Consider the following 16,533-nt stretch of genomic DNA (forward strand, 5'->3'; position numbering starts at 1 on the left):
GCACTGGACTCTCAACCATGAGGCCCCAAGTTCAGTCCCCAGTAGCACATGTACCAGTGATGTCTGGTTCTTTCTCTCCTATATCTCTCATGAATAAATAAATTTTAAAAAAAAGTTTGGAAACTGGGAGTTAGGCGGTAGTGCAGTGGGTCAAGCGCACGTGGCACAAAGTACAAGGACCCGTTAGGATCCCGGTTCGAGCCCCAGGCTTCCCACAGGGGAGTGAAGCAGGCATCTGTCTCTCTTCCTCTCTATCTCCCCCCTCTCAATTTCTATCTCTATCCAATAACAAATAAATTAAAAAAAAGTTTGGGAACTGCTCAATGTGGAGTCTGCACACAGGGACACCAGTGGTTTGGGGGCATCGAGATTTCAGATCTTCTGTCCTCCCTTCACTCCCCACCCTCTTTCCAAGGATTGGAGCCAGTATCTGGCAGTGGGAGGTGGTTACTTTAAATACAACATGAGGGGAACAAAAATAGAACAGGGTGGTGGTGCGAGGCTAGACTTCTAGCAATTCTCTTCCCAGACTCAGGGAGGGGTCTAAAGGTGGCAGCGGATGTGCCTTTCTCCCTACCTTTGAGGAACTGAGCCTTGCCCCACAGCCTGGTCACTGCTCTGGGAGGGGGTTCACATTGCCTCTGGGGAGAGGGGCCCACAGCCCAGTGGACACCACTGCCGGCCAGTGGGCTGTTTTCCAGAGAAGCAGGAAGTGGGTTAAGCAGGATTCTGGAGTTTCTCTGCATTGTTTCCATGCAGTGTTACCAGAAGGCTGCTCCCAGCCCAGAGCAATGCAATATATTTATTGATCAGAGAGCCAAGGCTTTTAAAGGGTAGACCCGGAAGAGGCAAGTTGGAAATGGAAATGGCTAGGAAAGGGGCAGAGAAAGGCAAAAGGGGGCTGGGAAGGTAGAAACTTCCTTAGCAACTGTTTCGAGGGTTTTAACTGGTAGGATTAATGATACCCTGCAGGCAGGGAGGGTCTTGAGGGTAGAAAGTAGACAGATCAAAGGAATGGAATGGGTGGGGATCTTTCAGGCAAAACAATGATTATGCAGATAGACCACAGTATCAGGAATGCAGGGTGCTTTGTGAGCCCTGCCAAGCTCAACCACATCCACACAATTTCCTGACACCTTCCTTCCTTCCTTCCTTCCTTCCTTCCTTCCTTCCTTCCTTCCTTCCTTCCTTCCTTCCGCTCCCAGGGTTACTGCTGGGTTATTGCCTGCACTATGAATCCGCCGCCCTTGGAGGCCATTTTCCCCATTTTGTTGCCCTTTTTGTTGTTGTTATTGTTGCCATTGCTGCTGCTGTTGTTGGATGGGACAGAGAAACCGAGAGAGGATTTCAATTTCTGTCTCTATTAAACAATAAATAAATAATAGAGAAGGGTTCCTGGGAAACAGCTATGGAATCCCTGTATCCTGCTCCCCACCCCACCCCCAATGTGATCATATCTCCCTCAGGGAGTGGGGAAGACAGGGGAGACAGGCCACTGCACAGGGTGGAGGTGGCCTTCTGGCTCCTGCTTTTATACTGGGCACTTAAAAACCTGATCTCCATGACTCTGTACCTCCCAAAATGCCAGCACCCACTGACAGGGGTGGGGGGTGGAGGAGGTTTTGGAGAGGACTAACACTCCAGGGCTTACTGTGGTGGCAGGACCACTCCAGACACAGGCCTGCAACTCCAACAGCCACTGAGTCCCGTCCCCATTCTTCAGAGGAAGGCTCTGAGGCACAGAGGTGAGTTCAGCAGTGCTGGGTGGGAGCCCACTCCCAGCTGTACCCTCACTGCCTGCCAGGGCTACGGGCTCAGCCAGCGCTGCTTTCTGGCACCCACATGTGGCATATTCGAGGGGAGAGAAGACGCAGATCGGGTGGTAAGGAAGCAGGGCTCTTCCAGGCCTCCACGGGGCTGCTTCCACACTTAGCTGTGCCTAGCTGTGGCCAGCACCACCTGCCATGGCACAGCCCCGGGGTCATGGAGCTGCCCTTCCCCCACTGCCAGGGCCAGTGCTTACTCCTTAGATCCTTCAAGTTCTGTGGCCAGTGGGTCACTCTTGGGGGCAGTGGCTGAGACATCAGTTCTTATTTATTTTGGCCACCAGGCTTATCACTGGGGCTTGGTGCTGGCATGGCAAATCCACTGCTTCTGTCTTCTTTCTTTCTTTCTTTTGATATAGACAGACAGAAGGGGAGAAAGAGACACGTGCAGCACTGTTTCACCACTTGTGAAGCTTCGCCCCCGCAGGGAGGGGGTAGGGCTTGAACATGTAACGTGTGCCCTCTACTGGGTGTGCCACTTTCTAGCCCTTGATGTCAGTTGTTTGTGCCTGTTCCCTGGCCCTGAGCTCAGGACCCACACAGGCAATGTGTACAGGCAAAGTTCATGAGCAAACCTTTCTGCTCAGCTGCACTGCCTGTGCCCAAGTAAATCCTCAGTCACCAAGCTGGTCTGCTGGCAAACCCCCTTACGATGGGCCCTTTAACCTCAGATAAAGTGCGCCAGGGCCTGACGTGGGCAAGGGGGTAACCAGGCTGCTCCAGTCCTGTCAGACCAACACTCACAGGTCTGGGACTCAAATCCAGAGGTCTTCCCTAAGCTACAGGATTTCAGTCCCTAAAGGTGCCCTCTGCCCCCAAGTCACTTCTGCTACTGTGCCTCTATTCCCACATCTCTTGGCTGGAGCACCGCTCCCTAAAATTCTACTCTCCCCTTATGAGTCGGCTTTCAAGTGTCAGTCTGCCAGACCCCCCACCCCCATCCACCCTCCCATGCCCTGGGCATGGGGCCTCTTTTCTTCCAGAATGTTCAGGGGTTCCCTGTAGCAGATCGAACTCAGAGGGTGTGTGTGTGTGTGTGTGTACTTTGTATCATCACTCCTGGGAGCTCTACGGCCGCTCAGGGAGTGCTTCTGAACTGAAAGAAATCCTGTGAGAATGAAAACATCAGCAGAGCAGCTTAGCCTGGTCACTGTGGGCATCTCAGTGTGACCATGTGGCTACATTCACCATGGTGAGGGCCTGCTGCCAGGGCAGTAGCAGTGCCCAAGCACAGTCTGCACTGGCCTCCCTATTTAGCCAGAAACTTTAGTCAGGCTCCCAGCTCCATCTCCCCCCGTCCACCCCACGACTGCCCCAGGACACCAAGCATAGCTCCTCTTAGCCTCGAGAAGCTGGAGACCAAGGTCAACTTTTGGCCATTTTAATTGTAAAAACCAAGACATTCATATAAATAAGACCGCTGTGTAAAATAGGATTCACCCTTCTACTAAAACCCTTCTCCCCACACTCAAAAAGAAGATAGAAAATCCAGCAGAGATAAGAAGTACAAATCAGCATGCGGTCCCTGATGAGAAGTAACTGGCCGACCAGGTTTCCCTGCGCAAGCAGGCCTATGGTGAGAGCACTCCAGGCCCCCCGTGCCTCACCGAGCCTGCTCCGTGGTGGTCCCCACACTCTCAGCCACCCATCCTCAGCTGCACTGGAGAGGAGAGGCAGAATACAAGGTTCACCTGGCAGCAGGGAGGGAGGCAGGCTGGTCCTGTCACAGCTGGGGCCGAGGGCTGCTGGCCCAGTGAGATGTAGTGGTTTGCTCTTCCTGGGTGCAGGCTGGAGCAGGAGAGGCCAGTAACCCTTGAGAGCAGAGGCTCCTTCTTGGGGCCATTTGCACATGGTTGGGACATAGACGAGGACAGCAGCCCCTCGCCAGAAGTGCTAGGGGTGGGCAGGTGGGGCTCCTGGGCTGTTAAGGTGGAGCAGCCATCAAAGAAATGGGGTGGACATGACCCCGTGAGAAAAGGGCTGTGCCCCTACCTCCGTCTACCCTGTGCCACCTCTCATCCCTTCCCACGTAGAGACCACAACCTGCTGCCCCCTTCACACTCTGGGATTCAGAGCGAGGCGTCCAGGAGCCTGGGGCTGGACATGTCAATGACGTCACACACTGGGCACGGCTCAGGAAACGGGTACACAGGACAAAAGAAAAGACCCCAGACTCCCCAGGAACACCAGGGCCTGTCTGGAACTGCCCACTCTCCAAGATGAGAGGTAGCAAAGGCCCTGTAGGGACCTGGGGGGCAGGGGCCAGGCGAGGGACGGTGTCAGGAGCACTTCCAGACACACACAGCGAGGGTCCCCCCGAAGTACAAGTAGAGGAGGTTCTTCACCTCGTGTGTGATCTCAAACCCAAAGCCTTCGCCGATCACCACATGCCAAGAGGAGCCGAACTTCTTGTCCATGGTCTCTTTGATCATCTTGGCAGCACTCTGGGACAAAGAGGACACTTGTCAGAGGGATGTGGGCATGAGGCAGCTCCCTCTCCGGGAGGCAGAAGTGGCAGTAAGAGAGAAAGGCCTGTCTCCCTGTTACTGTTTCTGGGCCCTTTAGAAAGGTCACCTCCTGCCAGGGCTATCTATGCACAGGTACAGAATACCAGACATGACCTCACCGGTCGGGAGGATGCGGGGAAGCTGGGAAAGCAGGCAGAGGGACCTGGGGACAGAGCCCGGCCTGGAGCTCTGGTTCTGCCAGTCAGTGCGCCTTTGCAGCGTCAGGACCATAGGCTGTTCCCAGGACTAAATGACGTCACTGGGAGGTGCCAGGTTTATCGCCAAGGAACAGCAAGGCTCTTCTCTAATGAGTTTGGAAGCTGGATCGCTTCCTGTACATGCTTTCAAAAAGCCTCTTGAAAGAAGGTGTAAGGAGGGGCAAAGGACCTGGCCGCCAAGGGATAAGTCCTGTGCTCAGTCTCTTGCTGGGCACTGGCAGCGCCCACCTCTGTGCCAGGTGCCATGGTGCGAGCTCCCCATCATCCTCAGTCCCACAGCTTTATAACTGCATGGTGAGGGGCTAGCGGCCCACCCTGCTTCAGAGAAGGAAACAGCCTCGGGATGAGAAGTGGCCTGTCCAGCGCTAAACAACCAGGAAGGACTGGCAGTAGGATTTGAACCTGGGCCTGGCTGGCCAAAGCCCCGGACCCTCGGTTTGCCTTCCCCACCGTCTGCCACAGCACAACCCCCTCTCGCTCCTCACCAGGTTGATGAGTGACATTCTCACATGGGTGCCTGCTGGCCTGGTCGCCAGCACCTACAACAATGCCAGGCAGAGACGGCTTTCCACACTGGCTCTGAGTGGATGAATGGAGACATGGATGGATGCCTGGGTGGGCCTCTATGTTCTGCTCGAAGGGAGTCAAGAGGAAAGACTCAGTAGCCCACCTGGCTTGGGGGAACATAGTCAGGGTTGTCAGAGACCCCTGGCTTTTGCCCATCTAGGGTTGGGTGTGACTGTCGGGATCAGTGCACGACAGCACCACTCTCTTCTCTTGCTGGCCTTCTCCAGGTCATGAACACTTTCGAGGAAGGCTCTAGTCTGGTCCCAGCAGGAGCTGGTTGTGGGGACTGGGGCCATCTGACTCACACACAGGGGTCACCAAGGGCATGAGGGGCTGCCTGCAGTGATGGCAATACCTCGTTGTTGTTGGAGAATTTCTCACAGGCTGTGACACAAAGCTCCATGGTTTCCACTCGCATCTCTTCTGGCATGTCCGAGTGCTAGAGACAGGGCAGGGTGACAAACAGAGAGAGGCTTAGCCCATGAGCTGGCCTGCTGGGCTGACCTCTCTGCCCTGAGCTTAAGGCATGGGCACTGGGTAGCTTCCCGGGCACAGTCTGGGCAGAGGCCAGAGAGGTGATCCCTCTCCTGACTAGGGGAGTGCAGCCATGGGGACCGTGCTGCCACTTTCCAGTCAACAGATGTTGGGGAGAGGGCCGGCCCAGGTACAGACAATGCCAGCTATGGGAATGGCTGATGAGGCAGTGGGACTTCACCACAGAAGCCTGAAGCCCCACTTGCCAGCCCTGATCTTCCTGCATCTCGGCTGCTCTGTGTTTGTCCACTCTGTGAAGGGCCTTTTCAGATTATGTCACACTCTTCTGCGGATTCACACACCCTCTATCTGGGGAGGGCTCCCGATTCTCAGCCCACTTTAACTGCTTGTGTGCATTCTAGACTCCTATAGCCAACTGCCTCACTGTGATGTCTGAAGGCCCCCTTGGTTTTCTCCACGTCACTCCCCTTCTGTCTCTCTTCCCTTAGAAATCAACAATTTTTTTCTTATCCTCAGAAAAAATGAACCCTGAGAGGCACCTGAGTCTTCTGACCCTCATATCCTGCCACCCCTCTCAGTGCCTCCAGCGAACAGCCTTCTTCCTGTTTCTCCAACATGTGGAGTTCATTCCCACAGGACCCGCTGTGCTCCCATCTTCCTGCTCGGAGTGTTCTCCCCCACAGCTTTGCAAGTCTTACTCTTGAACTGTGGTCAGGCAACTGATTAAACTTTCTGGAAGCCAAACTCTCCTCTCTAGCTCCTTATACTTTGCTTTTGAATTTTCTTTATAGCACTTTTTACCTGAACTCTCATTCTTTTAGTGTGCCTTTCACATGGGCCAAGCCTTTGCCATGCTCACTACTGTGTCGGCAGGCAGTGCTCAACACACAGTAGGTGGTGCAGATAAATCCTTGTCATGTGAATGGATGGATGACAGGATGGACTGCTGACTCCTGGATCTCTGGGTGAGGCCACAGGGCCCTTCTTCGCCCTTGCCTACTGCTGTCCCGTGGACCTGGCTGGCTACCCTGCCTCCCTCGCCTGGGGCTTACCCTGACCAGAGGGAAGGTCTGCAGCCGCTTATAGTCAGCCTCATCTTTCTTCCCTTCTGTTTCTCCCATGATCCTTCCACTGTGATCAGTGAGAAGAGAGTGGGGCTTTCAGGAGGTGCTGGGACTGGCAATTAAGACACCCGGGAGATCTGGGAAGCAGGTCCTGCCAACTTGGTGGGAGCAGAGAATGTCTTTCCCCAAGGGGTGCTGTAGAAAACAGGAAAAACCAGGAGAAAGGAGCTGGCTCGCAAACCATACATCACAAATTAGAGCTGTCTCAGTAACAATCTGACACCTCCCCGTCTTCACTCCTCCACATCCTTTTCCAAATGGCCAGCAAGCCTGAAGACGAGAGGATGAGTCAAGCCATGCTGCTGGGCCCAGTGAAGAACACACTGGTACCGTGCTGCAGCCCACACTGTCATCACCAAGACAAACAGTGAGTGCGGGCCAAGCTGAGGGGAGCCTGAGCCCTAAGTTCCCAAGTGTAATTTCTCCACGTGCCCACTGGGCCCTCGGAGGCAGCAGACGCAGCTGTAGAGTTAAATGTCAGGTCACGGCCAGCAGTCCTGGGCTGGTGGGCAAGGCAGTGCCTACTTCTGCAGGCCCCTGCCCTGGGAGGGAAAGGGCCCTCCCTCTTTGCCCTCCCGGGCACATGGGGCTCCCCAGCCTTTCCTGCCCAGGGCCCCTCAGTCTGTGCTATCCTGTCAGGTTGGCACATGGGTTAGGAGGTCTGAGGCGCTTGCACTGGTTCCACTAGCAGCAGTGTGGCCTTGGCCCCATGGCTCCTCTTCAGTCACATGGATCTTGGGAGGTTGCTGTGAGAAGAACGTGAGAGAATGTACGTCAAGTAACTAACACATAGTCAGGCCCGTACTAGGTACTCAGTATACCGCTCTTCCCTCGCTCCAGCTCCTGGGGAGTCAAAGGAAAGGAAAACGTGGCTATTACTAGAGAGAGAAAAAGTCATACACATGGATGAGGCTTTTTACTTTCCAAATGGAAAGTTACTTAATAACAGATGGGGCTTTTCCTAAAGAGAGGAGCCTGAATCCCAAATGACAGGAAGCACTGCTGAAAATCTTGGTGTTTCTCTTTATCCTCCAGTTCAAGCTATCCTATAGTTCAAAGGGTCTTTAATCTAACAGAAAGACAAATATAAATGAATGCAGCTCAGCATGTTCTTAGAATCCATGCTGGACAAATAGAGCCAGATAGTGTTGTTCTAGCACATCCCACATTTCATAAATTGACTTTTACTGTGCAGCCAAGTCCCAAAGATGCCCAGCACAGTAAGTGAAAGGCAGGTGGTGGCAGGTGACAGGTGGCACTTATTAGGTTTCCTGTAGGTCAGCTACAGTGTTCGGTTTTGCTTTTTATTTTTGCCTGTAGTTAGGGCTTCACTAGTCTGGAATGACTTTTTTAGAGTGAGGGAGAGGGAGAGAGAGAGGGAGGGAGAGGGAGAGGGAGAGACCTTTCATCACTGAAGCTGCCTCAGTACTATACCAGGGGCTTGAACTTGGTGCCTTCCCAAATGAGCTATCTCACAGACCCCAGCAAGCCACTATTTTAAGTGTCTCTGTGCATTTACTCCAGTCATGGCTACAACAAGCTCCCGCACTAGGTGCTGTCTGAGCAGAGGCAAGGGCTGTCGTCTTGTGGCCTGGCACAGGCACAGGCACAGGCGCCCCTTCTCACAGCAGTGCCACTCAGCAGGCAGCCGCAGAACCGACCTCTGGTGTGGCTAGGAGTCCAAGGGCTGCTTTTCGATGTCTACTTGTTTACTTTTATGCAGAGAGACAGACAGAGTGAAGACCACAGCGCTGAAGCCTCCTTTAACACGGCATCTGCTGTTCTAATGCTAATATGACCCTCATCTGGCTAAGCACTGAACTGTTTAGTTTTTTCCACAGCTACACTCACCATTTAGTCCCCATCTGATGCTTCGGAAACCCACTGTACCTCTCCATTTAGCTGGCTCCTTCAAAAGAGGCTGTGGGAGCCTGGCACCAACTCTACCATCCCACCACACTGGTATTTTTTGATTTTCCGGCAACCAGATGGCTCCTCTTATCTCGTCAATTCTGGGCATGTGTACCACTCAGATATTAGCAGCTTTTATTTGTCTCTACTTACAAGCTGGCAAATTACCAAGCACTATGTCATTGTACGTTCTGCTCAAGTATTTCATGAAACCCTCTGCTCTTTCATGCAAGGGCCCATCTCCAACTCCAGTTCTGCCCTGCTAGCTTGGGTAAAGCCCACTGGGGTCAGCTACCTCCTCTTCCACTCTGTCATCAAGGTGTGACGTAAGACGGCGGCCACCCTGACGAGGAAAGGACAGGCATGAAGGTTGCTTACGGCCCAGGATTTCAAGCAGCAACAACTCAGAAGGCTGAGGCTGTTGCTGAGGCATTTTCCACCTAGATATTTCAATCTGATTCAGTCCATCTTTGCAGCTAAAAAGTGCCAGCATGGGGGAGCCTGCACGGGAACTCAGACTAGATACCTACCTCCTGTGAGAGTCCGGGGGGCAAGACCACTGGACTCTGCTTCACCCCAGTGGGACATCACAGGATGACAGACATTATCAAAGCCCATCCGAAACAAAGGGGGCAGAGCTACTGGGATAGTGGGGGGCATGGGGTGGGGTAGAGTCCACCTTGTAGAGGAAGCTGCAGGACCATGAACTGTGGTCTTTAGGCTTGAATTCTGTTATAGAACAAACATGAATTCTGCTCTCTTTTTTCTTTTCCTTCCTCCCCATCCTCCTGCTCTTTCCTGCTTTGTAGCTTTGAGTCAGTAATTTATCTTGAGTCTGGTTCCTGCTCTAGGAGATGGAATGATCCCATTCTTTCCCTCTTGGGAAACTGTTGCCAACACCCAGGATGTGCTTGGGAGCCTTCTGAAACCGTGGCTCTCTGTGCACCATCACTAGCACTGCTCTCCCCACCACTGTCTGATCAGGAACACCATTGAGCCCTGTTCATTACAGGACCACGGTGATGGATAGCTTTCCCCGACCACTGCATGTGCTTCTGGGGATCGGAGACAAAATCACTGGACAAAAAAGAAAAAGGGCAGAGACAATGTGCTTCCAAATAAAGAAAGGTTCGGAAAATTTTTTGTGATTACTGCTTCATTATAGTACAGCTACAGTCATTCAGCTTCGATGAAAAACCCCAGCTGAAAGAATGTGACCCAAAATAGCAGAACTAGAGGTTTTAATAACCTTATCAATCTTCCATGTAGATGACAGTGTTCCTGACAGGAGTCGTGCCAGGCCTCAGGAGGGCTCTTTAATAATATAAGTGCCCCCAAGGTTGAGGGCTTGGATCTGCTGGCTCAGAGCTCCACCTGTTCCAGCACAAAGCTGGCAGCAACTGTCCTCCCCCTGCCCTTTATTCTCCACTCTATCCAGGGGCCCCTCGGCCTGGGTCTGATGTGAGGCTTCTCCTAGGCAACGGGCTCCTTTAACCCTGTGCCCTGTCAGGGCCAGTGTCTCTTCTGCTGCCTCTGGTTCTTTTGTGCCACTTATCTCAGTCATTACTTATAATTCCTCTACTGAAGCCTTTGGGCAGGGGTACGGTAGGGATGGGAGGGGGTGAATGGGTTCTAGGAAATAAGGTCAGATTCGAGAGGGTGGGGAGAGCAGCACCCTTGGCTCTAGACCCTGGCTTGCCCTTTAGTCACTGGGCACAACATAGTGGCTGCTGAGTGCAGGCTCCACTGGCAGATCCAAAAGCCCATCTAAGCCTCGGTTTTCTCATCTGGCAAGTGGACTGAGAACAGACCCTACCTGACAGGAAATACAGCTTCTTAGTGTGTAGCAAGAGGAACAGCCATTTCCCTCTTCACACACCAGTCAACTTAACATTTACACCTTCAGCCAAACAAACCAATATTTACCAGGTTCCCACAGAGCAAGCTTCTGCACTAGTGCTGAAAGCAGAGAGTCTCCTGGAAAACACAGTTGGGGCCAGGGCTGGGGGTGTGTTGTGGCTCCACTGTCCTCGCCTCACTGTGTCCCACAGCACTGCAGGGGCTGCATCTGCTCCCAGTTCTCAGAGAGCTTTGGGGGCTGGCCCTCCATACACAGCTGCGGTGGCAGAGTCAGGACCCACACCCGCTCAGACTCTGCCTGCAGTGCTTTCTCCTGTGTCACCAGTGAGCAGGAGACAAGACAGAAGCAAGAACAGCCTCACCCTCAGCGCCTGCAGTCTAGCCCGTCAAGGCACAGTTTCTACTTCTAGTCCTGTCAAGCAGACACACTTGTGCAATGGGGCATCTCTCTGCCCTTCACCAACACATCCTTTGCCTTCTGGTAAAAGAAAAACTGATAAATGAAGAGAAAGGAACTTAAGGATTTGGGGGCACGCATCCAAAATGTCACCACAGACGTTCCAGATTCCACAGGCCAGATTAAAACAGGGGCAGCAAACATAGGGCTGCCACTGAAAATGTGTACACTGAAGAGACATTAAAACCACATAAACTGCTATAAAAGGTTTTAATTGTAAGATGATGATTGGAGAATAAAAGGAGGTCTTCTGAAAGAAAAGACAATCACCTTCCACACATACACACTGGTTTTTATGTTTGTTTACATTTCCCTTATTTTTTCCTCATTTTATTGAGATTTAGTGAGAGCTTTTTATGTAACTTAGGCCGGGGAAGGAGGGGAAGAAAAAGGGAGTGGAGACAAAGACAGCAAGAGAGAGACACCAGAAGAAAGTAGGATAGTGTGTGAGAGAGATGAAGATATATATATATATATATATATATATATATATATATATATATATATATATATAGCATGATGTAATAAATGACTGTGAGTGGTCTGGGAGGTGGCACAGTGATAAGCTTTGGACTCTCAAGTATGAGGTCCTGGCTTCGATCCCCGGCAGCACAAGTGCCAGAGTGATGTCTGGTTCTTTCGCTCCTATCTTTCTCATAAATAAATAAATAAAAATCTTTAAAATAAATAAATAAATAAAAATGACAATGAATCCCAAAGCACACCCCCGATGAACACACCTAAAGCCAGATGGTCCTAAACATTTTTATTAAGATCAAAAGCACAACAGAAAGCCACAGCCCTCACAGCTATTATTTCTACACAAGGAATAGCTGCTTAGTCCAGCACATGACTCAATCTCTACCCACCTCTCCCACTCAAGAGGACAGATATGAATGTAAGGGGCTAAGAATGACATCATTACAGAAATAAATCATTAAAAAAAGCATTCACAATTGCTAATTACCGGTGACACCTCACTATCAGTCACGACTCAGCAGTGTGTCATGAGCACAGACAACCATCTGGGGCCAAGGGACTTCATCTTGTCTCCTGGAGATGCTTCAGAGCACAGCCAGTGTCTGGCACAGAACAGAAGCCTAGCAAATATCTGACTTGTAATTGAATTTTATTTCACTTGCCCCCTGGGAAGAGAGAGGACTTGTCAAATCCATCCTACATATAGGATCTATCTACTCAACCCTCTGACTCCTGTCACAAAGGCACTATTGTCCCTACTTCTCCAGTGATCACACAGAGTGACAAGTGACTTTTTGTATAGCCAATAAATGAAGCAGCTACGGTTTAATCCTAGGTATATCTGACTTCAAGACTATGTTTTTTAAAAATTTTTTAAAAAATATTTTATTTTATTTATTTATTCCCTTTTGTTGCCCTTTTTTTTTATTGTTGTAGTTATTATTGTCGTCGTTGTTGGACAGGACAGAGAGAAACGGAGAGAGGAGGGGAAGACAGAGAGGGGGAGAGAAAGATAGACACCTGCAGACCTGCTTCACTGCCTGTGAAGCGACTCCCCTGCAGGTGGGGAGCCGGGGTTCGAACCGGGATCCTTATGCCGGTCCTTGTGCTTTGTGCCACCTGCGCTTAACCTGCTGCGCTACAGCCCGACTCCCCAAGACTATGTTTTTTGTAGCCTCTACAATACACAGGAGGCAGTCCCCAGCCTTCAAAGAGCTTACCATATAATATGGGAGACCAAGACAGACAGACAGACACACACACACACACAAATTAAATGGATCATGACAGAAAAAAGCCAGTGTCACAAGATAGACACAGATGTAAAGAGGAGCATTCTGGATGGAGAAAGAGAGAGGATAAGCTTGGTGGCAAAGAGAGCATTTGAATAGTTTTAGCAAGGTGAGTGGGGGAGGGGGGTGGACAAGAAGCCGGCTCAGAACCTGATGTGTTAAGTCATGAGTTTGATCCCTAGAACCATATGTATCAAAGACATATATATTGGTCTCTCTTATCCTCCCACCCCTTCTAAAAAATCTTATTGTTTTTAAGCACATAGCTTTTTAAAAAGTTTTTAAAATATTTTAATTTTTAGAGAGACAAGAGAGAGGGAGGAGGGAGATGGGGGAGAGAGAGACACCTGTAGCATTACTTCACCACTCATGAAGCTTCCCCCGTGCAGGTGGAGACCAGCAGCTTGAGCCCAGATCCTTGTGTATGGCAACATGCGTGTCAACTAGCTGTGCCACTGCTCAGTCCCCTAAATCTTATTTTTTAAAAAGTTGAGTGAAGAGTCCCGACAGGTGGATGAGGTGAAGGCTGGGATGAGGGCGGCTGGGCGGTGGTGCACCTGGTTAAGTACACACAGTATGAAGCACAAGGACTCACGCAGGGATCCCGGTTCGAACCCCTAGACCCCCATCTGTAGGGGAGAAGCTTCACAAGCAGTGAAGCAGATCTGCAGGTGTCTTTCTCTCTCCCTCTTTTAAAAATATTTATTTATTCCTTTTTGTTGCCCCTGTTGTTTTATCGCTGTCGTTGTTGGCTAGGACAGAGAGAAATGGAGAGAGGAGGGGAAGACAGAGGGGGGAGAAAGATAGACACCTGCAGGCCTGCTTCACCATTTGTGAAGTGACTCCCCTGCAAGTGGGGAGCTGGGGGCTCGAGCCAGGATCCTCATGCGGGTCCTTAACCAGCTGCGCTACCGCCCGACTCCCTCTCTCTCCCTCTCAGTTTCTCTCTGTCCTATCCAATATAATGGGGAAAAATGGCTGCCAGGAGCAGTGGATTGGTAGTGCCAGCACACAACTTTCAGGTACAGATGGACAAGGACAGTCACACCCAAGCCAGGAAGCTCAGGGTATTTTCAAGGGAAGCCTAACAGCTCAGTCTGGCTGGAGGGTATTACTTGGTAAAGAAGAAAGACCTGGGGGAAAAGGTTCAGGCTGAATTGCTGAAGTGTACGATGACCTTAAAACTCAGCTTTAGGATATGTGGATATTTTTGCTGGGGAATGGGAAGCTCTCTGGAGGTCTCGGGGTTATTGACATTGTTATGTTTGGGGGCAATCACTCTGGAGAGACTGGAGGTGAGGACACCAGCTAGGAAGCTAGAGGAATAATCCGGGAGATAGGCATTAAACACATGAACCAGTGGTGACTTCAGGAATGGAGGGTGTGAGCTCTTCTCAGAGACAGAATCAAAGAAAGCTGAGTGGAAAGAGCAAGGCAGAGTGAGAAGTGATGTTCCAGAGACGGCAATACCACCAAGAGACACACAGAAAGTCAGGCAAAGTATATGGGCAGGGAGAGAAGGAAGCCAGTTGCATTTCAGAACTATTGACTTTTAAGGTGCTAGAGAGAAAAGCACAAGGAGCTGTCTTGTCCGGAGTAGAAGCGATAGGCTAGCACCTGTCTGGGAATGAAGGAAAACCATCCAACCCAACGATCACATGATGGATCAGTCTCAACCAAGTCACAAGGTGTCCCTGACCGTGGAAGCCCTGAGATGGAGGGTCAAGCGGAGAAATGACAGTTGACACAAAGAGGTTCGGTGACACTTCTCAGAGGGGTAAAATGTGGGGCAGTAAGAGACAAAGCCAGGAAAGTAACAAATACTGCACTAGGTCGGGCTCCTTCGTCTTCCTGTCATCCTTATAATTCCCCCACGGAGCTGCGCTGTAGCGTCCTGATGCGCGCGGGAGGAAGGGGCTCGCTGGTCCTGGGATGCCATCGACGGCCGCCCAGTTCTGTCCACTACGCCACATGCCTCCACGGGCAGCGCGTCCGCGGAGACCTACAACTGCTTGGAAGAATCACATCCTAGGAACACAGTATCCAAGGGGCCCCCGAGCTCATTCAGTCCGACTTCTGGTTTGGGGAAACTGAGGCCCAAAGAAGGAAGCGATCGGGTTGGAGTTCCAACCAGTGGCAGCTGTCCGGGTCAAGGTGAAGGCGGCCAGCGGCCCGGCCACAGGGGCGGGTGGGCAACTACTTCGCCAAAGGACGGAGGTGCAGGGGCATCAAGATGCGGGGAAAGTCGGATCAGGGAGGATGGGGAGCGACACGGGGAGCCGGTCGGAGGCCCAGGTGGGTAGGGAAGAGCGGCCGGCAGAGTCGCGACCGCAAGAAACTGTCACCGCCTGCTCACAGGTCTGCGGGGGGCGGGGGGGCGGGGGGGCTGGGGCTAGGAACTAACGCCAGGAGACGGAGGTGGGGCCTCTCCATGGGCGAGGCCCAGCCTGCCCGTGAACCTCCCGTCCCTCCTTCGAGCCGGCCTTCCCCGCCCGACTGCCCGCCGGGCCCCGGGGCCTCACCTGCTCCCGCGGGGCCGGAGCCGGGCTGCAGCTAGCGCACCCCCGCCAGAGTTGTCAAGGAGCAAACAAGAGTGTCTTAGCAACCAATAAGGAAGTCCTGCCCCCTCACCGGACGTTGACAGGACTCTCACATCCTATTGGTGAATAAATGTGTCAATCAATGTTGAAGGTCCCTAGGCTAGCTTTGTCCATGATGGGGCGTGGCTTCGGGGCTGGGGGCGGTGCCCCACTTATAGCTGTCTTAAGTGGGCCTGTGAGCCGGGTAATAGAGACGATCTATTTCAGAGGCGAAGACGGGGGAGGGAGCTAAGAGGGCACCCGGGACCCAGTGCACAATGGTGATGCGGCAGGCAGGCGGGTCCTGGTGGGGTGGGGAGAGACCTAAATTGGTGGGATTCGTGTGTAGACACCTATCACGGAAGAATGAGAAATTCATATGACAACTGACTTGTTAATCTTTATTTCTCTTCTAAAACAAGCAAGCAGATAAAAGCAAAAACAATTTTTAAAAGCTGTGTTGTGTTGCAGTTCTTTTTTTTACTGCACAGAAACTTCTCAAGGGGGATGAATCCTTCTAGTCAAAGAATCCTATCCTAGAAGAGTGAACGAGATCTTACAGATCACTCAATTCAACTCTTCCTTTATAAATGAATAAACTTAGTTATTCGAAATAAATGTGATTTTTTGGTGTTGAGATGACTGCCTTGTCACGTTATTTGGATCTTAGTGCTTACGTAGGAATTTACAGTGTCTCACATGATTCTCACCACGCTACTTTAGTATAGCATTCATAACCTCATCTGAAGGAAGTTGCAGAGTGGTTAATGTGTTAAAAGGAACGAATCAAGACAAATCCCTAGAGAGGAAACAGCAGCAAACCCACAGCGTTGCCTGGTCACAGTCTTTCAGAGATATTGCTTCATCTAAATGACAGAAGTGAGGGAGATAGCCTAATGGCTATGGAAACAGACTCTCATGCCTGAAGCGCAGAGGTTCCTGATTCAATCCCCGGTACTACCACAGGCCAAAGTTGAGCAGTTCTTCTTCTAGCGTTTGCCCTTCTTCCGTAGCCAGTCAACAGCATCAGGTTGAGCCTGATGTAAAGTTTCGAGACCTCCTTTGAATCTGGAGAGGTGGCAGTCATTGACTATGTGGGTCATAGTCTGTCTGTAGCCGCAGGGGCAGTTTGGGTCGTCTCTGGCTCCCCAGCGATGGAACATAGCAGTGCACTAGCCATGGCCTGTTCGATAGCGATTGAGGAGGGCCCAATCATA

The 16,533-nt window shown here is 51.4% G+C and overlaps 1 protein-coding gene across 3 annotated transcripts; it reads right to left on the reverse strand.

Moving 5' to 3' along the window:
- Window positions 1-3,191: 3,191 nt before the first annotated feature.
- DNAL4 (dynein axonemal light chain 4) lies at window positions 3,192-15,380 on the reverse strand. Of its 3 annotated transcripts, none has more exons than XM_007519307.3 (4): window positions 15,260-15,379; window positions 6,666-6,872; window positions 5,474-5,557; window positions 3,192-4,270 (listed from the first exon to the last, which is right to left on the reverse strand). In XM_007519307.3, exons 2-4 carry the CDS (start codon window positions 6,732-6,734, stop codon window positions 4,106-4,108), a joined length of 318 nt encoding a protein of 105 aa, XP_007519369.1. In that variant the 5' UTR covers window positions 6,735-6,872; window positions 15,260-15,379; the 3' UTR covers window positions 3,192-4,105. The 3 variants fall into 3 exon arrangements, with proteins under 3 accessions (XP_007519369.1, XP_060044963.1, XP_060044964.1); XM_060188980.1 differs by lacking the exon at window positions 3,192-4,270 and adding an exon at window positions 4,277-5,181 and having other exon boundaries at window positions 15,260-15,380; XM_060188981.1 differs by lacking the exons at window positions 3,192-4,270; window positions 15,260-15,379 and adding exons at window positions 4,277-5,181; window positions 10,575-10,625.
- Window positions 15,381-16,533: the final 1,153 nt, after the last annotated feature.

This window comes from Erinaceus europaeus, chromosome 4, assembly GCF_950295315.1.
Source record: "Erinaceus europaeus chromosome 4, mEriEur2.1, whole genome shotgun sequence".
Classification (NCBI taxonomy): Eukaryota; Metazoa; Chordata; class Mammalia; order Eulipotyphla; family Erinaceidae; genus Erinaceus; species Erinaceus europaeus.

Excerpts from the sequence above, each read along its gene's own strand:
- DNAL4 (XM_060188980.1), bottom strand. The coding sequence starts at position 6,734 with ATGGGAGAAACAGAAGGGAAGAAAGATGAGGCTGACTATAAGCGGCTG. Across the intron at positions 5,558-6,665 it reads AGACCTTCCCTCTGGTCAGG|CACTCGGACATGCCAGAAGA; the intron begins GTAAGCCCCAGG and ends CCCTGTCTCTAG. Across the intron at positions 5,182-5,473 it reads AATTCTCCAACAACAACGAG|AACATAGAGGCCCACCCAGG; the intron begins GTATTGCCATCA and ends CCCTTCGAGCAG.